Source organism: Mandrillus leucophaeus, unplaced genomic scaffold (assembly GCF_000951045.1).
Source record: "Mandrillus leucophaeus isolate KB7577 unplaced genomic scaffold, Mleu.le_1.0 Scaffold11, whole genome shotgun sequence".
In the NCBI taxonomy this organism is placed as follows: Eukaryota; Metazoa; Chordata; class Mammalia; order Primates; family Cercopithecidae; genus Mandrillus; species Mandrillus leucophaeus.
The window spans coordinates 590,414-613,163 of record NW_012099209.1 but is presented as its reverse complement, the minus strand read 5'-3'; the positions used below and the strand labels follow the sequence as shown (position 1 = coordinate 613,163).

General features: G+C 56.2%; 2 protein-coding genes across 2 annotated transcripts in view; both read right to left on the bottom strand.

The window, feature by feature from the left end:
* Positions 1-1,484: 1,484 nt before the first annotated feature.
* Positions 1,485-17,755, bottom strand: SIN3B (SIN3 transcription regulator family member B). Its single transcript, XM_011989935.1, has 10 exons — positions 17,237-17,755; positions 15,782-16,020; positions 14,913-15,096; positions 11,331-11,946; positions 10,007-10,176; positions 5,564-5,737; positions 5,217-5,309; positions 4,161-4,255; positions 3,412-3,619; positions 1,485-3,306 (listed from the first exon to the last, which is right to left on the bottom strand). The coding sequence occupies exons 1-10, from the start codon at positions 17,387-17,389 to the stop codon at positions 3,076-3,078; spliced, it is 2,163 nt and encodes a 720-aa protein (XP_011845325.1). The 5' UTR covers positions 17,390-17,755; the 3' UTR covers positions 1,485-3,075.
* LOC105547419 (paired amphipathic helix protein Sin3b-like) overlaps positions 17,474-22,750 on the bottom strand; it is a 35,966-nt gene continuing 30,689 nt past the window's right edge. Inside the window, exons 9-10 of the mRNA XM_011991010.1 lie at positions 18,476-18,683; positions 17,474-18,151 (exon numbers count right to left, since the gene is read on the bottom strand). Coding sequence (XP_011846400.1) covers positions 17,924-18,151; positions 18,476-18,683 — 436 coding nt within the window. The 3' untranslated portion in view covers positions 17,474-17,923. The remainder of the gene's footprint in view (positions 18,152-18,475; positions 18,684-22,750) is intronic.

The following is a 22,750-nucleotide window of genomic DNA, read 5'->3' as shown; positions in this document are numbered from 1 at the left end:
ACTTTTCCTGGATCTGGGCTGTGCCCGTTGCTGCCTCTGGGACAAGTCAGCCTAATACAGGAAAGATGAATTCTCTTTTTAATTTTTTCTTTCTTTAATTTCCCCCCTCAGGAGGGGTTCCTGAGACCCTCAGCCACCTCCACATACTTGAAGGAGGTGGAAGGGGAGGTGCTGGACATCCAGCGGCTTTATTAATGCTGCTGTTCTATCTCTGGGTAATGAACTTGGCTCACAGCCACACACCTCTATGAGCTCGCCTCTCGGTGGGTCAGGGGTCCGGCCTGGCAGGTTGGGTCCTTGGTTCAGGGTCAAATGAGGCAGAGAGCAAGGTGTCAGCTGGGCTGTGTCCTTATCTGCTGCTTGGGGGCCTTTTCTGGGCTTAGGTGGACTTGGGCAGAATTTGGGTCCTGGTGGTAGTGGTGGCTCTGAGGTCCCACTTGGCTCTTGGAGGCCACTCTCTGTCCCTTGCCATGGGGTCCCCTCCCCAGCACAGTGGAGACATCTTCAGGGCCAGTGAGGGACCTCTCATCTCATATCACCTTGTCAAGGCCACGGGCCCTGCCTACTTGAGGGCAGTGGACCCCTCAGGGCGGGGCCACGTTGGAGATCTGCTCTTTGTTCGCTCTCCTGGTACAAGCACAGCCTTTTCCAGTCCCTGCAGCACTTCTGACCAAGGAAAGCCAGTCTGGGGGCCCAGAGAGGACCCTGGGCATCCCCAGCTGTGGGATCGAGGCAGAAGGAAACAGGGCAGCCTCCAGTCTGGCTTGCCACACTCCCCGGGAGCCCTGACCCTCTGGTGGGGGTGGGGGTGGGGGTCAGAACTGCCAGGGAAGCTCGGGTGTGCAGGGAGCACATGGGTCCTTGGGAGGCAGCTATGGCCCCTCGCGGAGGCTGGGGACGACAGTCCCTGCAGAGGATGGAAGAGCCCATACTGAAGGGGAGGGGCTGGCCATTTCTGCCTTGGAACCCTCTAGGCATGTCAGCCAGGGGACATAGCAGAGCTGGGGGCTTCTGCTACCCGGAGGCAGGTGTGCGGCCTGGGACACAGACAGGGGGCAGGAGATGAGGAGAAAATGATGGTGAAAGCCAGGAGGTGGGTGGGCCCCATGGAGTATGGAGGGTGGTCGTGTGGGGCGGGTGGGCAGGCGCAGGCCTGGATGGACAGGTTGGGCATGGGAAGCTTAGAGCAAACACCATGATCTTTAAATTGGGTTCTGCATGAGAGACACTCGGGCGAAGGAGACGCTTCTAATTCCCACTAAATGTGCATATGGAGTTGGGAAAGAATATTCTAGAAGACACTCCCATGTCGTGGCGGTGCAGGTGCAGGGTGTGAGATGATCTTGGTTCGAGGTGGGCTTCGACTCCCCTGGGCCCGGGTGGGCACACCCAGCCACCCCTTGCTCCCGTGGGTCCCGCCCACTGACCTGGTGGCAGGAAGTCGGCAAGGCTCTCGCAGGAAGAGACCAACATACCCTCATGGCTTGATGTCAATATTCAATTTTTAACTTTAATGTGCAAATAAATAGAAAAGGAAAACTACATTCAAAACAGCTGCAAAGGAAGGACAAGCCCCAGAACAGAAATTCCTCAAGAACGGAAAAGAGGCGCTCCCTAGAAGCATGCGGGGATGGGAATACCGAAAGGAGGGGCTCAGCGGGGTCTCCGGCTGCACCCAGGGCCCACGTGGCTCTGCCCGAGACGACCGTGGGCCTGGTGCAGGAATCCTGATGGCAAGTTCCCTTCTTAGAAAACCGGGACGCGTACAAAGTGCCTGCGTGACACTTGGGGAGCGGGGGCGGGGATCCCAGGAGGACGGGTCGGCCTCGGAATCGCCCAGCCTGGAGTCAAAGGCGTCCGGAGCCTCCAGGTTCCACAGGGAACTTCTAGAAACGCATCTCCACTTCCTGGAAACTTGAGTCCAGCTGTTGCAGGACGGTGAGGGTGGTGGTTATTCTGGGCCCACTGGTGCACAGGGGCCAGGGCCAGGGGCTCTCACAGTGAGGGGAGAGAGGCCTGGAGAACCGATCCCCAGCCCCTGTCACTTGGGATTCTTGGCACTGAAAGCCTTGGATGCCTTCATGGGACAGTTGCCTCAGCCCCTCACGAAAGGATAACAGCGATCCCTGGAGTGGCCATGTGGGTCCCAGGGTAGGCAGACGGATGGGGCTCCGTGGGTGGTGGGTAGGACTGTCAGGGCAGCTCTTGGAGTTCCACAAAGGGAGATCTCAGCCCCAGGGAGCTGCAGGACTTGGCTGCTGCAGAAATAACAACCACTAAGAGCGAAAAGAATAAATATCTGTGCGTGTACACATACACCTAGGGTACCCACTGCATGAACTCGACTGGGCCCGCCGCCCCACAACGGGGTGGTGCCAGCTCTGTGGGAACACTTCTGTGGGAACGCTGGCTGGGGTCCCTCCCCTTGTGGCCCCAGAGTCCAGCTGCTGGAGTTGGGGTTGGGTGTCTCTTATCCAGAGCGGGGTCTCCCGAGGCACTGCCCACCTACTCCAGGTCTTGACTTCAAAGTGGGATCCCAAAGGTTTGGCTAAAGGGTTCTTCTCACTTCCAAAGTGACTGAGGGCCTGAACACCAGCCGGGCAGAGCTGATGCCCAAACCCTCAGGTGACATTTCTGGCAGCTCTGAGAATATTCTGGAAGGACTCACTTTTCAAGTAAGCCTACCCAGGGCTCAACTCCTTCCTTGTCAGGGTCTCTTGGACATGGACCCCCTCCAAAGTGCAGGCCTCAAGAGGGCTGTCACCTGTGACTTTTCCAAGACACGGTAAGAACATAGGGCAGGGGCCACCCGCCTGCCAGGGATTTGGCACATGTGACGGACGGGGACGCAAACGTGATTGCTTGCTCCTCGGCCAGCACGTCCACCCGCCCCTGTGGTGGGGCTGAGCCCCAGGGCTCGGGTGCAGGTAGCTCAGGTTTGGCACACGGCAGGCCCACAGGAGACCGGGAGTGGCGTCCTGCCCTGGAGTGCGCTGTCCGGCAGCAGAGGGGCTGGGAGATGCCTCTCAGATCGTTCAAGAAAACGGCCCCAACGCAACCAAGGCCGAGGGCACATCAGGGCGAGGCCGGGCGGCGGCTGTACTGCACGCGGTAGCGGGTCACGGGCAGGCCGTGCACGTGCACCGTCTCACACAGCGTCTTGCAGGGTACCATGTCCTCATCCTCTTCACCCATCAGCCAGTCCTGCACCAGGCTGGCCGCCTCCACTGTCACGTTGTCCTCCAGCCAGCGGCTGTGCCACTCCTCAAAGTGCTGGTGGTGGCGGAGCAGGACCAGGGGCTGCACCTGTTGGAGAGGCCGGTGTCAGGGCGGCTGAGGGTTGGACCCCCAGGGCCCCAGAACTTGGGGTGAGGAGGGGGGTGTAGGGGCAGCCCAGGCCTCCCCTGGCACCTGCTTGGCCCGGCAGAGGGTTCCGCGACGGTACATGTAGTCCTCGGAGTTCACGATGAACACCATCTTGTGGGTGCTGAGCTTGAAGCGGCAGTCCACGTCACAGGCACTCTCCACGCCCACCAGCCGCTTCCAGGAGCTCCTGGCCTCGCCGCGCAGGGCCCGCGCCTGCTCGCTCTGCCACCGGCGGCGGAACTTCTTGAGGTTCCTGGGGGTGAGAGGAGGTGGAATGGACTCTGGCTTGCTCTCAGCATCGTGAGAGGATTTGCAGGCTGGGAAGCCCCTAGGCCTGGGACCATCAGATGTGCTACCTCCCAGGGGTCCACAGAAAAGCAAATGGAAACAAGAAACGCCCCCAGATCTGAACACCACCAGCGGCCCCCACTGGTCCCAGAGGCGCCATCCTAGCCCAACCTGAGTTGGTCCAGGGTCCTGCCACAGCCACCTGCCTCTGGCCTGGCCCCACCAGCTCTGGCAGTGTCTCCCTCCAGGCCGGGCATTCGCTCTTCCGCCCACTGTCACATTGTAAGGTTGGCCCCTCCCCTCGTACCCCTCACCGTCCTGGGGTTACTAATCCCTCCTCTGCAAACCACAAGCCTCAAAAGGGCAGGGCCCACCTCAGCACACAGCAGGTGCCTACTAAGTGTTCCCAGCCAGAGAATGTGCCATGGTCCAGCCCCCGTCAGGACAAAGGGGACACTCCCTGGGCCCACAGGAAGGAACGGAGCATGCATCTCAGGGCCTCTCACCTCTGCAGGAACACGGGTTTCAGGAGGAAGCCCTCGGTGGGTGAGCTGGATGCGCCCTCGGTCCCCACATACTGCTCCACGTACCGAGCCAGGTGCTGGAGACGGGGAGAGACACAGCCCGTGACGCCCACAGCAGGGCCATGGCCACTCTCACTCTGGACCCTGAGTTCAGGAGCTCACAGGGCTTCTGTGCCCCCTATTCCCAGAGCATGAGGAGCGCCGCTGCGGAGGACTCCGATCCCTGACGGAGACCCTCCCGGACTATAGCTCTCAACAGAGGACCCAGTGACAGCAGGACTCACACAAACAGGCCACAGTGAGGGGTGCCAGAAGCCCCCAGAAGCTGGAAGAGCAGGAAGGATCTGACCCAGAACCTTTGGCAGGAGCACGGCCTGGCCCACACTGTGGCTGTGGACTGCTGACCCCCAGGACGTTGAGGGAAGAGACTTCTGTTGTTTGAAGTCACGTGGTTTGTGGTCACTGCGGTGGCAGCCCCAGGAAATGAATGGAGTTGGCCAGCTGAGTAATGTGCACACACACTGGACCCGCCGGCAGGTGCTGGGAGCTGCAGGCCCCAGTGACCACCCTGGGGACACACACGGGTCAATGCCTCACTGTCACCAGGATGCAGGAGGTGAGCAGGAAACATCTGTCCCCACAAAAATTGTGACTGGGAGCTGGGGCCAGGTGGCTCCTCTGCTGGGGATTAGGATCAGGATGCAGCCCTGACACGGGAGGTGCAGAGGTCAGCCACGGGGATGCCCTGCGTGGGAGTCGGGGGCCAGGGAGAGGTGGCCTGGCTCCCCTCCTGCCCTGGGACGCACCTGCTGGCTCAGGGGGAGCGGTCTGCTCTTTGGAGAGGGGGCACAGAAGACAGCCTGGTGGGGGAGCAGGGAGGGAGGCAACCCCACCCACCAGGCCTCAAGCAGAGTCTGCCGCCTGCAGAGGGAGGATCTCTGGATGCTGCGTAGCCTGCGCTTGGCTGGTGGGAGCCCCATGCTGCTGCCCTCAGGCGCTCCCTGGTGTGCGTGGCACGGACTGGGGCCAGGGCCTCACCTGGACCTCCACAGGGTCCTCCGTCTGGGCCTCCTCGGTGTCCAGGAGCTCGATGGTCATGATCACCTGCCCTTTGCGCTGCAGGAACATCACCTGTGGAGCAGGGACGCCAACAACCTCAACTGCTGGGACAGCCCAGCCGGCACAGCGCAGGCTCACAAGGCCACCCGCCACCCACCTTTGCCACCCTTCCAAAGCCCTGACACTTCCTGTAGGTCAATGGTACCTCCCGGGCTCTGCAGCAGGGCCGACGTCCCAGCCGCTGAACCAGGGTCCACCCAGGACCGAGTCCAGAGCTGAGTGAGTGGCTGGGCCTCCCGGCTTGTAAGCCTCAGGCCTCCTCTCACCTTGAAGCAGTTCTCGTCGGCCATGCAGCGCTCGGCCTTCCACTGGTAGCTGGTCTCCCTGGCGGCGCGGACGCAGCGGGAGGACAGGTTCCCACCGGCGGCGCCCCGCTTCTTCTCATTCAGGTAGAGCTCTACCACCTTCAGGCAGACGTCGTCGCTCACGAGGTGGTGCAACTGGCAGGAGGAAAGCAGGTGGTGCGGCCACCCTGCCTCCTGCAGGAGCCCCCATCTCACCCACGGAGGAAGTTGGCAAAGGCCAGAAACAAGTCAGGATGGAGACTGCAAGGCACAGGGATGAAGACCAGGATCCTGACAGGCTGTGTGCAGGCCAGGGCAGACCAGATCAAAACCATACCAGACCAGACCAAACCAGACCAAGCCAGACCAGACCAAACCAAAACAGACCAGACCAGATCAAACCAGACCAAATCAGACCAAACCAGACCAGACCAGATCAGACTAGACCAGACCAGACCAGACCAGACCAAACCAAAACCAACCAAACCAGACCAGATCAAAACCAGACCAGACCAGACCAAACCAGACCAGACCAGATCAAACCAGATCAGACCAGATCAGATTAGACCAGATCAGACCAAACCAGACCAAACCAAAACCAACCAAACCAGATCAGATCAAAACCAGACCAGACCAGACCAAAACCAAACCAAACCAGGCCACACCAAAACCAGACCACACCAAACCAAAACCAAATCAAAGCAGACCAGACCAGACCAAATCAAAACCAGACCAGACCAGATCAGACTAGACCAAAACTAGACCAGGTCAGACCAAAACCAGACCAGACCAGACCAAATCAAAACCAAATCAGACCAGACTAGATGAGACCAGACCAAAACCAGACCAGACCAAATCAGACCAAACCAAAACCAAACCAAACCAGAGCAAAATCAGACCAGACCAAACCAGACCAAATCAAAACCAAACCAGACCAGACCAGATCAGATCAGACCAGACCAGACCAAAATCAGACCAGACCAGACCAAATCAGACCAAATCAAAACCAAACCAGACCAGACCAGATCAGATCAGACCAAATCAAAACCAAACCAGACCAATCAGACCAAATCAAAACCAAACCAGACCAGACCAGACCAGATCAGATCAGACCAGACCAAACCAGACCAAACCAAAACCCAACCAAACCAGACCAGACCAGATCAGGCCAGACCATACCAAAACCAGACAAGACCAGGTCAGACCAGGTCAGACCAAAACTAGATCAGACCAGACCTGAACAAAACAGACCAGGCCAGATCAGACCAAGCCAGACCAGCAAACTCTGTGTGCGTGTGAGAAACACATAGAAAAGACACGGAAAAAAATGTTCCAAAGCAAACCCTGGAATGAGCTGAAGGTGGTATGAGTGCAGGCTGTTCCTTTCCCCTAAATGCTTGGATGTAAATACACTGCTACTCCTTTCACCTTTGTACTGAAGAAGGAAGGAATGGAAACAGCAGGGGTTGTGGGGCAGACAAGGCTGGTGTGAAACACCCGCTTGCACAGCCCAGGCCCTGGTCAGGGGACCACACTGCCTGGGGGTTCCGTGTGCAGCTTTGGTGAATGGATACAATACCACCTGGACACGCACAGGTTTCAGACAGCACCTGGCACACAGCAGGTGCCCACTGAATGCCTACTGCTACTGCTGAAAAACAGCAATGCTAATTTTTAAGATAAAGGGAGGCAGAGTCCAGACATGGCCTCGAGGCACGTTACAAACAGCATGGAGGGGCCCGCAGTGAGCACCTGCCCCAGTGAGCTACAGGTGGGGTTTGGTGAGGCCACAGCCAGGAGAGCAGGGCAGCGCGAGGCTCTGACTACGGCTCCAGCCAGACAGCCCATTTTCATTGCCTTTTTTTTTTTTTTTTTTTTTTGAGATGGAGTCTCGCTCTGTCGCCCAGGCTGGAGTGCAGTGGCCAGATCTCAGCTCACTGCAAGCTCCGCCTCCCGGGTTTACGCCATTCTCCTGCCTCAGCCTCCTGAGTAACTGGGACTACAGGCGCCCGCCATCTCGCCCGGCTAGTTTTTTGTATTTTTTAGTAGAGACGGGGTTTCACCGGGTTAGCCAGGATGGTCTCGATCTCCTGACCTCGTGATCCGCCTGTCTCGGCCTCCCAAAGTGCTGGGATTACAGGCTTGAGCCACCGCGCCCGGCCCATTGCTTTGTTTTTAAGAGGTTCTAGAGGAGATGTTTATGGAAGCGGGAGATTCTTTTAAAGCATTAATCAATGCTTTCCATAAACCATCTGGTCCAATCTCCTGGTGCCACAAGCAAGGCTGCTGTCCCCAAAGCCATGGCCCATGAGGGGTGCCCGGCCTGGGAGGGCAGACTGCCAGCCCCCGGCATCCCCCTCATTGCTGCCCCAACACGGTGCGCTGGGCCCTGGGCGTCCTCTCTCCAGGCTGCCCCATGCGTGTCTCCCTCACTGGGGGAGCCGCCACTGCTGTGGACGGTGATGGGTAGGGACCTGTTTCGGGCACACAGAGGGAAAGTGGAGGAGGCTGAAGTGACGGTGTCGGAACGCAGCTGTGGGTTTCACGAAGTCCTTGTGGCCATAGAAATCCTCCCAGTCACCAACAAGGCAGACTCGACGGAAACAGGCACAAACACCGTGGACAGCTTTCCAAGAGAAAAGATGTCCCAACGGCCATGAAAGGACAAGGCCCCAACCACACACATGAGCCATCAGGGAAATTTAATGTGAGCCCACCGAGATTCGAACAGCTCCCAGCTGATGGAGAGACGCCCCAGGGAGGACACGGAGTGCAGCCTGGCACAGCAATGGTAGGAGTGACCCAGGAAACTGGAAGTTTCCATCAGTGAGACACACCTCTCTCTGCCTCACCCCAAGGGCAGCAGCAGAAATGTACATGGACGGCCACGAGACGCACCCACGGGGCACCACCCATGCCTGTCCTCAGGAGACAGGTGGACGGAGTGGGGGTCGTTCCTGGGAATCCTTGGCTGGTTGATCTCAACACAGGAATCTCACAGAATGACAGTCCCAGGATGCAGCCGGGCACCGTGTGCTTCTGTTAACACACGGCTCAAGACCAGGGATCTACCTCTGTGTAGAAATCAGGGTTGTGATGCCGGGTGCCGTGGCTCACGCCTGCAATCCCAGCACTTTGGGAGGCAGAGGCAGGCGGATCACCTGAGGTCAGGAGTTCAAGACCGGCCTGGCCAACATGGTTAAACCCCTCCTCTACTAAAAATACAAAAATTAGCGCCGGGTGTGGTGGTGTGCACCTGTAATTCCAGCTACTTAAGAGGCTGAGGCAGGAGCACTGCTTGAACCCAGGAGGCAGAGGTTGCTGTGAGCCCAGATCGCGCCATTGCACTCCAGCCTGGGTGACAAGAGCAAAACTCTGTCTTAAAAAAAAAAAAGAAGAAGAAGAAGAAATCAGGGTTGTGAGTGTCCATGGGTGGCAGGTGGCTGGGTGGGGACACAGGGGCAGGGGTTCTTTTGATGAAAGCCCACCCATCTGCCCCCTTCAAGTTTGGGGACTTTTCTGCGTGTGCATTTTCCTTGCATTAAGCAGTCTTGAAAACCTGGAAGGAAACATCCTGTCTGAAATGCTTCTTGTGACTGTGTCTGGGTGGGAGAGTAATGGCATTATTTTTTTCCAGCTTTTTTCCCGCTTTATGACGAACAGCCTCACTGGGTGACCAGGAAACGGAGGTCACCATGAACAATGACTCTGGCAGAAACCAAGCAGGACCCACGTCCTGGAACCACACCCAACTCGTCTGGGATGTCTGCTGTTTATGTTTACGTGACTGGTTTCCTTGCGTTGACATTCAGCGGGGGCCGGGTTTTTGCTACTACTAAAACCAACGCGGATGAACACCACTACTCCCACCCTCCCCCAGGATAAGTGGGTTAAGGTTTTTTCCATGTTGTCAATTTATCCTCAAGAACGCTTTGTCAACAGGAACTCAGAACAAAAACCTGTACACAAATATTCAGAGCAGCAGTGCTCACAGTCTCTGTAAGGCAGCCACAGCCGAGACGGAGAAACGAAACGTAGCTACCCATGCAACTGACTACTACAGAGCCATAAATAGGAATGAAGCATGAGGGAAATCCAGAGGCAGAAAGCAGATGACTGGATGTCAGGGGCTCGGGGCGGGGGAATGGGGAGTGGCTGCTGATGGGGATGGGGTCTCCTTTTGGAAAGAGGAAATGTTCTGGAACTAGACAGAGGTGGTGGTTGCACAATATTGTGAATGTACTAAATGTTACCAAACTGAACATCCAAATGGGTAATTTCACATTATGTAAATTTTGTCTCCATTAAGAAAAAACAGGATAGGTTTGCTGTGCCGACCACGGGCCCCCTTCCCAGGTGGGAGTGAAGTGACGGCAGGGCCATTTCCAGCGTCCTCAGGGGCGGCCCCGCCCCGGCCCGGCTCACCTGCCGCGCGATGTTCTGCACCAGCTTGTCCATGGTGAAGCCCACGTAGGCGTGGATGGTGAACATCTCGCGCAGGGTGTCCTCGTACTGCGTGGGGTCGATGCTGCCCTCCAGCAGGCTCCGCACCATGTCCAGGAAGGCTGGGTAGTACTCCTCCAGCTCCACTTCACCTGTGGAGACACACGGCTTCATCCACATGCCTCCTGGAGTGCACAAAGTCACGCAGGCCAAGCTCTGGCACCACAGAGCCCCAACAAATGCCCCCGTGGGGCTCAGCAGCCCTCACCCGCCACCCCTGGGGCAAATCTGGGAATCACCAGGAAACCCAAGTAGCTGGCGTTCACTGCCACCCTCCCTGAGGCTGCCTAATCTGGCCGGCAACCCACGGATGGCACAGAGAGTGCTGCGGAGCCAGGCATGGTGGCCCGTGCCTGTAATCCCAGCGCTTTGGGAGGCCGAGGCAGCCGGATCACCTGAGTTCAGGAGTTTGAGACCAGGTTGGCTAAAATGGTGAAAACCTGTCTCTATTAAAAATACAAAAAATTGGGCCGGGCACAGTGCCTCACGCCTGTAATCCCATCACTTTGGGAGCCTGAGGCAGGTGGATCACAAGGGCAGGAGTTTAAGACCAGCCTGGCCAAGATGGTGAAACCCCGTCTCCACTAAAAATACAAAAAAAATTAGCCGGACATGGTGGCGGGTGCCTGTAATCCCAGCTACTCAGAGGCTGAGACAGAGAATTGCTTGAACCTGGGAGGCAGAGGCTGCAGTGAGATCACACCACTGCACTCCAGCCTGGGCAATAGAGCAAGACTCCATTTCAAAAAAGAAATACAAAAAATTAGCTGGGCATGGTGGCGAGCGCCTGTAATCCCAGCTACTTGGAAGGCTAAGGCAGGAGAACCACTTGAACCCAGGATAGTGGAGGTTGCAGTGAGCCGAGATCCCGCCACTATACTCCAGCCTGCGCAACAGCGCAAGACTCCATCTCAAAAAAAAAAAAAAAAAAAAAGAAAGTAAAAGGGCACTGTGGAGCTGGGCCGTGACGGCTCCACGAGAAGGCCCGTGAGAAACAAAGGTTCCCCGGTCAGGAGGGGGTGCTACACCCAGGACAGGTGCCAGTGCCGGCGGAGCCTGGGCGAGGGGTACCTGAGACCTCTGTCTTATGCTGGCAACTTCCTGTTTGCAATTTCCCATCTGAAATCACAGAATTCTCTTAAAATGAAAAGCCAGGAAGAAAAGTAACAGGACATATCAGATCATGAGCTGCGACCCCAAACCCCAGGCACCCCCCGGGGCGTCCCGGCAGGCTTTGGAGCCTTACTGGGCTGCTTCAGCCGCAGCTCCATGGCGGGGTCGCTGCCCTTCTCCCTGCGGCCCTCGCACAGCAGCTTCTCCCGTTCCTTCTCGGTCCGATACTCCAGGAGCTGCTTCTGCGCCTGGCGGTAGATCTTCAGCAGCCTGGAGCACAGGGTCTGGTGCAGGCGCAGGAAGAAGTACCAGTTGTTGTTGGCAAAGAAGAGGCTGTAGACGTCGTCCAGAGGCTTGTGCGGCGGTGGGGGTGGCGGGGGTGGCTGCTCAGTGGCCGGGGCATCCCCAAAGGCCCCCTTCTCCTCTGGGGGGCTACTGTGGGGTCCTGGCGCCGGCTTCTTCCGTTCGCTGGGGTCTGTGCTCTGCCCCTGGGGGCTGTCCCGGTCCTCGTCGGCTGACTCCTCAGAGGCGCCCAGGTCCAGCTGCTGAGAGAAGAAGAGGCTGGGCACGAACTGGTGCAGCAGCTGGTGGATGGTGCCCTGGTCCTCCTTCTGGATGGCCGGCTGCCGCTTCACGTAGTAGCTGATGAGCGCTGCTGCATCCTCCAGGATCTGTCGGTCCTCGTACACGAAGATGAGGTGTGGCTCGCTAGAGGGGGCGCTGCGGCCCTCCGAGTGCTGCTCCTGGTGCTGTGGGGGAAAGGGCGGCCATGAGACGGAAAGCCACCCAGCACCCAGAGGACCCTCCATGCCCATTCACAAGTCGCTGTTAACTGGGCCACCAAGGTGGACGAGTGCTGCCCGGAGCAGGATGGGTGCTGCCCGGAGCAGGATGGGTGGCCAACGTCGGGGAGAGGCAGGGCCTGGGGGGGCGCGTTGCTTGCTTCAACCTCCTGTGCAGCCCCACGTGCCCCTGGTCCTCTCTCCGGAAGCAAGGCAGACCCAAGTCATCCTGGGACCCAGTCGGAGGAGCCGAGAGGATTCTGAGATGTGGGGCAGGGTTCACAGGGGATCTGACAGCGTCAAGCCTGGGTCTGTCGCTCAGCCCAGCTCTAGAGCAGAATGGGGGCCCTGTGGCTCAGCGTGGGGAAACCTCTGAGGCCGACCTCCTCCTACTGACAGCAACGGTGGCGCCTGATTCCAGCTTGACCAGCGCTGCCCATACCACGCTATCGATGAGGTCAAGGAGGCACAGGGTGAGCTGTGAACTGTCTGCCGCTGCCCTCCATCTACTACCCAGGAGGCCTGCAACTGCTCACATCTGAAGCCCTGCATGCCCATCGCCACCAAGTCCCCACCTCCGCTGCTGTCACCCGCCAGCCCCTGCACGTGCTTGCTACCACCGTCATGTCACCAGCCCTCCCACCAGCTCCCACCAGCCTGTTCCAACCGTTCTCCTCACTGGGTCCAGGGCGACTTGGCCCACAGGAGCATGGTCACCTCAACTAACACTCCTGAGGCGCTGTCCCTCAGAAGATGCCAGCCCTTGGGGTGCCCCTCCATAGCCCCTCCAGCCTCACGGCCCCCAGGCTCCTTCCTGCGATGCTTCAGGGCGCCGAGCTCCCTCCTGTGTGTGCAGGGCCTTTGCACATGCCCATTTGCTCTCGCTCCCTGGAAAACCCTGTCCCAGGCTCACCCCTCCCCTTGGTCTTTATCCAGATCACGACTTTCATTCCCTCACACCTTTAAGACAATCACCCCTTCCTCCAGCCTCCCACACCACCGTCCTGGCACCCAGTGCCTCTGCTGGGCGGCCCCAACCCCTCAGGGAGGGAGGCAGGGAGGCTGGGAGGCTGACGCACTGGGGCTCTTGGGGAAAGTGAGCATGGACGCCGTCTCTGCAGGCTCCCAGGGGAAGGACCAGGTCTCCCAGCAGCCTGAGGTTTCCCGTCCTCCTCCCCTGCAGGGCAGCGTAGGGGCTGGTGGGGCCAAGCACGCTGAGCTGGTTCCTAGGAGTCTGCACGCTCAGCCCTGTTCCGGGCTCTTCAGCGTGACCTCCGCCCTCTGACCGCTTCCTGAGTCCCCCAGGTCTCATTTATGCCATAAACACTGAAAATTCCTTTACCGTCCCCTCTGAAGCACGATCCCCATGTCTGTGACCCGTAACCATGCTTTGTAAACTGTGTGACGGAATGGGGATCTGACTTTGGAACTCATCAAGGACCTGCATGTGCAGAGATCTGTCAGGCCAGGGGGCCAACCTTGGTGACCCTTGCCTCATCAGCCCCAGCCCCAGGGAGGGACCCAGGAACTCGGGGTCTCATTGGTGGATTTTCAGGGCTGCTTCATCATCTGTACTTTGCAGACACTACAGACCCACAGAACCTATGCGGGGTCTTGGGCTTGGGGATCCGCCGAGGACTAGAGTGAGGAAGCCAGAGCGGCTGTGGGTAGGCCTGGGGCGAGGGTGGCCCATGGGGAGGGAGGTGGGAGGGAAGGGGTCCCCACAGTCCCACAGGCTCTGGGAGAGGCCTTGGGCCAGCAGCCTGGCTCCTGTGGATTCCGTGTCTATGTTGTAAAAGGAGCGACCGCTCACTGTGCAGTGACAGGAGCAAGACACCAAATCAGGTGAGGCACCGCCCCCTGCCCAGGTGGGCACCAGGCTGACAATGCAGCCCATGCCGTGATCTGGGCACTGCCTGGGGAGCAGCGTGCCCTCCCCAGCCACCTCCTCAAGAGTGTCCAAGGACCTTCCCGACAGCTGGCTGTCACTATGCCCAGCACCCTGCCAAGCTTCCCCCTTCAGGATCCTGCAGGCAGGCACTCCCTACTCACAGCCACTAACAGGCCCAGTTCCTGGCAACCTGAGGGTCCCGCTGGCCTTGGTTCTGTAACTCAGGCCTTGTGAGCCCGCAGCGAGGACATGCAGCCGAAAGCCTCGAACCCACTGACTCAGAGCCCTGGCCCCCTGCAACCAGCCCAGGCAAATGCAACCTCTTGTGCCTCGGTTTCCCCACTGGTAAAATCAGAATAATGCCGCAGCAGAGTCAGGTTCAGGAGTGAGGTCAGATGATATATGACTCCTTCTGCATTGCTAACACCAGTGCCCGGCACAGTCGGCAAGAAAGAAATGAAGGCTGCTGCCACCTGCCATCTAAGCTGAAGTCTGTCACTGCCCCATAGGAGGGACGGAGACTTCTCTAGACAACGGCAGAGTTGGCCGGGCGCGGTGACTCACGCCTGTAATCCCAGCACTTTGGGAGGCCGAGGCGGGTGGATCACAAGGTCAGGAGTTCAAGACCAGCCTGGCCAACATGGTGAAACCCCGTCTCTACTAAAAATACAAAAATTAGCCAGGTGTGGTGTCACGTGCCTATAGTCCCAGCTACTCGGGAGGCTGAGGCAGGAGAATCGCTTGAACCGGGGAGGTGGAGGTTACAGTGAGCTGAGATCGCACCACTGCACTCCAGCCTGGGCGACAGAGCGGGCAAGACTCTGCCTCTAAACAAACAAACAGACAATGGCAGAGTTGCTGGTTCTCCTAGGGCAGGCCGCAGGCTGGGCATCACAGAGACATGAACCCTCGCCTTGACACAGCCCTGAAAGGGCAATGCCACTACTCCACCTAAGCACCAGGGAAACAGAGGCACAGACCTGGCGGTCGGGAGAGCCAGGATCCCACCTCCGCCAGCCGGCAGGGCTAGGGAAGGCTGTACCTCGTCGTAGACGCTCTCGATCTCGTTGAGCAAGCTCTTGGAGCGCAGGGCCTTGGTGTCATTCTGCTTGAAGTTCACAGCCTGGTGGTCGAGGGACTTGAGGTACGCCTTCTCATACTGCTCCCGCCAGATCTTGTTGAAGCCCTGCTGGGCCTCCCGCCACTCCTCTTCCTTGGCCTTCAGCCTGTGGGGAGAGGAGGGGTCAGCACCAGGGACAAGCCAGGGTATCCTCCCTGAAGCATCCCGGGGCTGGCCTGTCTTCCTCTGGGACTTGACTGGGGGCCCAGGATCCAAGCCCAGCCAGCTCTCAGCCTAGTCTATGCAGTGGGCTCTGTGCACATCAGAGGAAGGGCGTGATGGCCTTACAGAGCCAATGTGGCCGGCTTCCCGGTTCCTCCGCCTCCTCCCAGGCACCCAGCACTCTCCGCATGGCTGCTAGCTCAGCCACCCAGGTCCCTTGCTCAGCTGTGAGTCCCAAGAGGAGAGGGACTGGGTCGGCCTCACTCAGCTGCGTAACCCCAGGGCCAAGCATTGCACCTGCCTTAAAGTGGCCACTTGATAAATACCTGTTCTCTAGCACCGGATGGTGTCCGAGATGCAGCGTTAAATAAAATGCAAGCCACAGTGTAGTGGTTGCGTCTGACTCTTAAAGCAGTTTAGATGTCTAGATGTGATTATGTGCAAGGTGGAAAGTCCTAGAAGGTCACAGTGCTCTCCTCTCAGGAGTGGGAGACTGGGAAATACAGGAAGCCAGCCCTAGGCCTCAGACCTCCCCTGGAGATTACCCCTGTTGACAAACAGCACTAATGAGCTCTCCAGGGGCTCCCTGCGGCAGGGAAGGGAAGGGAAGGCAGGATGCCGCAGGGCACCTTTTCAGGACAACAGGGACAGCGGTGACGGGGTTCTTCTTGAGGCTCTCGATGATCTCCGGGGCCTTGTCGCCATAGATGCGATAGATGGCACGGCGCTGGATCACCTCCGACGTGCCCCCGAGGGAGTCGTCCAGCCGGAACTTCTCCTGGTCTTCTGGCGCCATCCGAGAGAGCTTCTTCTGCACGCTTTCCAACACGCGGATCGTGGCCAGGTTCGTCTCCAGGACAACGTCTAACTATGGAAAGGAAGGCAGGAAGGGGTCAGCCACTGGGGAACTCAAGAGGCCTCAGGGAGGGGCCTGGGACCTCAGAGAGCAGAGGATTTTGCGGGGGGTGGTGTGTGTGTGTGTGTGTAGGAGACAGGGTCTTGCTCTGTCACCCAGACTGAAGTGCAGTGGCACAATTACAGCTCACTGCAGCCTCAACCTCCTGGGCTCAAACGATCCTCCCACCTTGGCTTCCCAAGTAGCTAGGCATATAGGTGTGCGCCACCATGCCTGGCTAATTAAAAAAATTTATGGCCCGGTGCGGTGACTCACGCCTGTAATCCTGGCACTTTGGGAGGCTGAGGCAGGCAGATCACAAGGTCAGGAGTTTGAGACCAGCCTGACCAACATGGTGAAACCCCGTCTCTACTAAAAATACAAAAATTAGCCAGGAATGGTGGTGTGTCTGTAATCCCAGCTACTCAAGAGGATCGCTTGAGGCCAGGAGTGTGAGATCAGCCTGGGGAACATAGTGAGACCTCATCTCTACAAAAAAAGTTAAAAAAAACCCAACAACCTGGGCATGGTAGTGTGCACCTGTGGTTCCAATTACTCACGAGGCTGAGGTGGGAGGATCATTTGACCCTGGGAGGTCAAGGCAGCAATGATCCATGATCGTGCCACTGCACTTTCAGCCTGGGAGACAGGGCAAGCAAAATAAATAAATAAATAAAAGTTTCTTTAACGTAATTTAAATTTATTTTTATTTTATCGCCCAGGGTGGAGTGCAGTGGCTCGATCTCGGCTCACTGCAGCCTCGGCCTCTCTGGCTCAAGCAATTCTGCCTCAGCCTCCCGAGTAGCTAGGATTACAGGCACCCGCCACCAAGCCCGGCTAATTTTTGTATTTTTGGTAGAGATGAGGTTTCACCATGTTGCCCAGGCTGGTCTCAAACTCCTGAGCTCAAATGATCCACCTGCCTTGGCCTCCCAAAGTGCTGGGATTACAGGTGTGTGCCACCACACCCAGTCCAAACAAAATTTTTAAACAGAAAAAAAAAGTGTCATCTGGTAGCCAGCCCAGAGGCCAGCAAGACCCAGCAGGAAGCTTCCAGGAGCTGCTGGAATGTGTTGCAATCCCTGCTCCTAAAAGGAGACTGGCACAGTGGAGGAGGATCAGGACGCATGTCCTGTGGAGAAGGGGGACAGGCATGTGCCGGGGGGCCTGGCCACAGCAGCACACACACCTCGAAGCGCTCATCCTCACAGCGGTGAAGTTGCTCCTCGTATGGTGTCTTCTTAGAGCTGACGAAGGTGGAGTCCTCAGACCAGGAGGGGAAGGAGACCCAGGTGTCATTCAGTACCTGCATTGAGAGGAAACGCCGTGAACGGCGCTGCATGCCCCAGGAGCCAAGATTTGCTGTTAGCCAGAGTAGAAAGTACCTAGATATATAATACAATCCTGATTATATGAAAGGCAACTGCCTTATACAAATGGGAAGGTGAATCAAGTTTTTAAGGGAAAACATGACTTTGGTCAAGTGAACACTCCCTTGGTATCCTGGGAGATTGGTTCCAGAACCACCCCTGGAGACCCAAATCCACAGATACTCAAGTCCCTGATGTCAAATGGAATCCTATTTGCATATAACCTATGCAAAATCATCTCTAGAATACTTATACCTAATGCAATGTAAATGCTGTGTAGATCATTGTTACACTGCATTCTTAAAATGTGGATTACGCTTTATTGCTGTACTGTCATTTTTTGGTTTCTCTCTCCCCACATATTTTCAATCCATGGTTAGTTGAAACCACAGATGAGGAACTTGCAGATATGGAGGGCTGATTTCATTTCAGATATTGGTAAATTCTCTCTGCAAAGGGTCAGAGAGCAACTATCTCAGACTTTGCAGGCCATCCCGGATGAATACTCAACTCTGCCTTTGTGGTGAGAAAAGCAGCCACAGGCAATATGTAAATGAATGGTTGTGTCTGTGTGCCAATAAAACTTTATTTACAAACACAGGCAGCGGGCCAGGGCCCATGGGCCAGAGTTTGCTGACCCCTGCACTATATCCTGGAATCCAGCAGGTACTCTTGAACTTGGACATGCAGTAATCGTCTGTCCACGAACCCTGGAGAAGTGTCCAATGGTCAAGCTAAACAGAAACACACTGAGGTCAGTGAGCCCGGGACGGAGCAGAATCATGGCAGCAATAAACCTAAGTCAAATAACAGATGAATAAGCTGAACTCCACATTATCCCTGCCACTCTGTGTTTTGCCAAAACTACCAGCAGGGTACAACACTGTTGTCTCTGCTCAGGTGGTTTTGCTGGGCCACATCCCAGCACCACCCATAACCCAACATTCAGGAGGGCTGAGCACATAGCATTTCACTCAAAACGGGGGTATTGGGTGTTTGCTGGGGAGGGGTGGGGGATGCACCATGTCAGCGAACATGTGAGCCCCAGGGAGCACTACCTCCTTGCAGATGGCCGTCCTCCCGCTGCACTTGGGCTGCTGGTAGGTTTTGGGGAGTGCCCGGTAGCTGGATCCTATGCGCTTGCAAGATGCATAGTCGATTTCCCGGCTTATCCCGTCCCCGGATCTGTCGCTCATGGGTGGCGCGAAGGACAGCTCTTTTACCCCTAGGAAGGACTTGAACTGTGCAAATAGCTCTGGAAATTTCCTTCAAAGATAAAGAGAAATGGTAACTGGTCATCCCTCTGGCCTTCTGAGAGGGATCTGGAGATTTTAGAATGGCTTCATGTGGACATTACAGCTTAAACAGAGTCAGAATTCAACATCATGGACACAAATGAGAGGCGGAAGAATCCAACACACAGAAAGTCACTGCGAGTCCTGAGGTATGTGAATGAATGGGCCTCCCACCCCTCTGTCACACACCAGGTCCCTTCCTGTGCCTACTGACCCCATATTCACAGGGAGGCTTTGAAATACACCAGAAAAGATGACTTAAACTGGCAGAAGCTGGAGCCAATGACGTTCTGTGACTGGAAGAGGCCAGGCTTGAGGCCAGGGAGCGGCAAGCCACAGCCAGTCTGCCCACTGCCTGTGTTTTGTTTTGTTTGTTTGTTTTTTTTTTTTTTTAAGAGACAGTGTCTCACTCTGTTGCCCAGGCTCAAGGGCAGTGGCATGATCTCAGCTCACTGCAACCTCAAACTCCTGGGCTCAAGAGATCCTCCCACCTCAGCCTCCTCAATAGCTGAAACCACAGGCATGTGCCACTACGCCCAGCTAATTTCTTTTTTTTTTTTTTTGAGACAGAGTTTCACTCGTCGCCCAGGCTGGGGTGCAATGGCACAATCTCGGCTCACTGAAACCTCCACCTCCTGGGCTCAAGCTATTCTCCTGTCTCAGCCTCCTGAGTATCTGGGATTACAGGCATGCACCACCATGCCTGGCTAAATTTTGTATTTTTAGTAGAGACAGGGTTTCACCATGTTGGTCAGGCTGGTCTCAAACTCCTGACCTCCAGAGATTCGCCCGCCTTGGCCTCCCAAAGTGCTAGGATTATAGGTGTGAGCCACCATGCCCAGCCAATTTTAAAAATTTTTGTAGAGATGGGGTCTTGCTATGTTGTCCAAGCTGGTCTTGAACTCCTGGCCTCAAGCGATCCCTTTCACTTCAACCTCCCAAAGTGCTGGGGTGACAGGAGTGAGCCACCATGCCCAGCCATCCCATTGTAAATAAAGTTTCACTGGCCCACAGTCACGTCCACTTGTGTACGCACTGCCTGTGGCCTGCACAAGAGAGGTATGAGTCATCTCCACATAGCCCGTCTGGCCCCTCAGAGATCAAGTCTGCCTATCTCTGATCTACAGTCTTCCCCTCTCATGAGGGAGACTCCTCTCTGTGAACCCCTCTCTGGACACATGCTTGAAAGTCATCAGGTCATGGCTGTGGTTGACGATAGGAAGGCTTTAATGCAAACGACTCTACAATGCCAACTGGATTTCTGTTTAAAATCAGATCTGGTGGTGTGTGCCTGGAATCCCAGCTACTCAGGAGGCCAAGATGGGAAGATGGCTTCAGCTCAAGAGTTTGAGACCAGCCTGGGCAACACAGCGGGACCCCGTCTCTAAGCAGTAACATCAGATCCTACAAAAAAAAAAAGGTGCAGTTACTTTGCACCTTTGCAAAGGTGCAAAGGATTGGTGCCACAATCCTGCAATCACCCAGCCACCCAGCCCACCCTCCCATAATGATGTCCCCCTCATTGATGTGGCCTCCATCGTGCCACGTATTTAAGAACCCTATGCCAACTGTGCTCACAAGGAAAACCCACAAGCCAATGGAAACGTAGGGAGGAAAGATACCGACGAAAACGCTGCAGAGATGCCTGAGGCTACTGCTGGGATAAACACAAATCAGGATCGCTAGAAGGGAATGCTGAACCCAGTTCACCCGGCTGCCATGTGGCTGCCAGCTGCGAGGCGCAGTTCCCTGGGCCGTGTTCAGCCGCCCAGCCCAGCTGAGCACCTGACTGCAGGTTGAACACGCAGAGGAAAGCCACGTGGTGGTGAATGTTCCTAACCCAACCAAGCATTGTGTCAAGAACACGCAGAGGTCCGCTTCCATTCCCAACCTTGCTCCATACAGACCCTTCCCCTAACGCCCGTCCCCATATGAGTCTCTGCTGCCGAAACATGGAAACAAGAACAGCTGACTGTCCCGGCACTGACCATCTGCTCAGCGCCTTGCCTTTCAGATTCTCGCCTTTCATGTTCCTTTTGTCTTCCCCTCTAACCTCCTGACAAACCCAGGAGGGAGGTATGGCCATTTTACAAAGACACTGAGGCTCGCTTGGCTAGTAGGAAGCTGAGTCCCAATTCCAACCCGGGGTGGTCATGTGCCCGCTGGGCGCAGGTGCCAACACCAGCTCCACACACAGCCCCTGGGGGCCCCTTGTCCGAGGTGGGACCCAGGCTCAGAGAGTGCTGGATTCTGAGCCCAGTGGAGGCGACTCAAGGTGAAAGTGCATTCCGCGTCCATAGAAAAGGCCCACCCGTGTGCCCACCACCCACGTCACAAACAGACCCCAGGAGCCCCCGTTTTGCCTGAGACTAGAGTAGCACCATCCTGCTCCGGGCTGTTCTTCAGGGCGGTTACAGACCTTCAACAGGCCCAAGAAAGAAAACCCACTGAAAAGATCACCCCAACACGTGCATGCCCGGGACCACCAGGGAAAGGCCTTCTGATGAGCTCAGCTTGACCCGCGAGGGTCGTAGCCTCAGGAGCATTTGATGTCAACGCCACTGACAGGGAGGACTAGAGACAAACGCCCACCATTAGAGACCCTGGTAAGGGACAGTCGCTTAAAAATGAGGACATGGGTTCACATCTGATGCTGAAACACTTCCAAGAAATGCTGAGTTAGAAAAAAAAACAAAAGACATCGAAGCCCAGCCTGACAGCACGCGCCTGTTTACGCTACGCCCAGCAGCCACTGTGCGCAGAAAGCAGAGAACATGCAAAGGGCTGGCTTTGAGGCCTGAACACCCCGGCTGCTACCTAACAGCACGCTAAGCTCACCTATGAGTGCTTGTCTAGGGTAAGTCAGAGGGATTTGATCTGAGCCTCAGTTTCCTTATTTATTTTTTTGAGACAGGGTCTCACGCTGTCACCCAGGCTGAATGCAGTGGTGAGATGAGGGCTCTGCCAAAACTCAAGTGATCCAGCCACCTCAGCCTCCCAAGTAGCTACAGGTACACGCCACCACTTCTGGCTAGTTTTTGACGAGGTCTCACTATGTTGCCCAGGCTGGTTGAGTTTTTTTTGTTTGTTTTGAGACAGCTCGCTCTGTTGCCCAGGCTGGAGTGCAGTGGTGCAATCTTGGCTCACTGCAACCTCTGCTTCCTGGGTTCAAGCAATTCTCCTGTCTCAGCCTCCCGAGTAGCTGGGACTACAGGCACAGGCCACCATGTCTGGCTAATTTTTTTTAATTTTTAGTAGAGATGGGGTTTCACCCTACTGGTTACGCTGGTCTTGAACTCCTGACCTCAGGTGATCCACCCGCCTCGGCCTCTCATAGTGCTAGGATTACAGGCGTGAGCTACTGTGCCAGGCCATGGTCTTAAACTCCTGGATGCAAGTGATCCTTCCCCCTCAGCCTCCCAAAGTGCTGGGATTATAGGCATGAGCCACCACGCCTGGCCCCTCACCTTTAAAATAACTAGGAACTGTATTGAAATGCATCAAATATGTTTTAACTTTATGAATTACTTAAGATGCTAAAAAAAAAAAAAGGAAAGGACTTAATTGGTCCCCTTGGGAAGATGATATGAAAGCAGCTCATCACTCGAGGCTGTGACTAGGGAGGAATCGAGACTGTAGTCAAGCAGCTATCCTGGGCCACGGCGATCCTCCTGTGCATCCCCAAATGAGTGAGCAAACCTGGGAGGCTAATATCACAGAAATAACAGGTGCAGGGACAGGTAGAGGGGCATAAAAACAGAAATAGTAAGGACTAGAATTGGAGGGAACCAGAGGTGAGACGTATTAGAAAACAAAACCCAGGGCCTGGGCACCATGGCTTACACTTGTAATCCCAGCATTTTGGGAGGCCGAGGCAGGCGGATCACTTGAGGCCAGCAGTTTGAGAGCAGTCTGGCCAAATGGCAAAACTCCGTCTCTACTAAAAATACAAACATTAGCCGGGCGTGGTGGCAGGCACCTGTAGTCCCAGCTACTCGGGAGGCTGAGGCAGGAGAGAGTGAGACTCTGTCTTGAAAA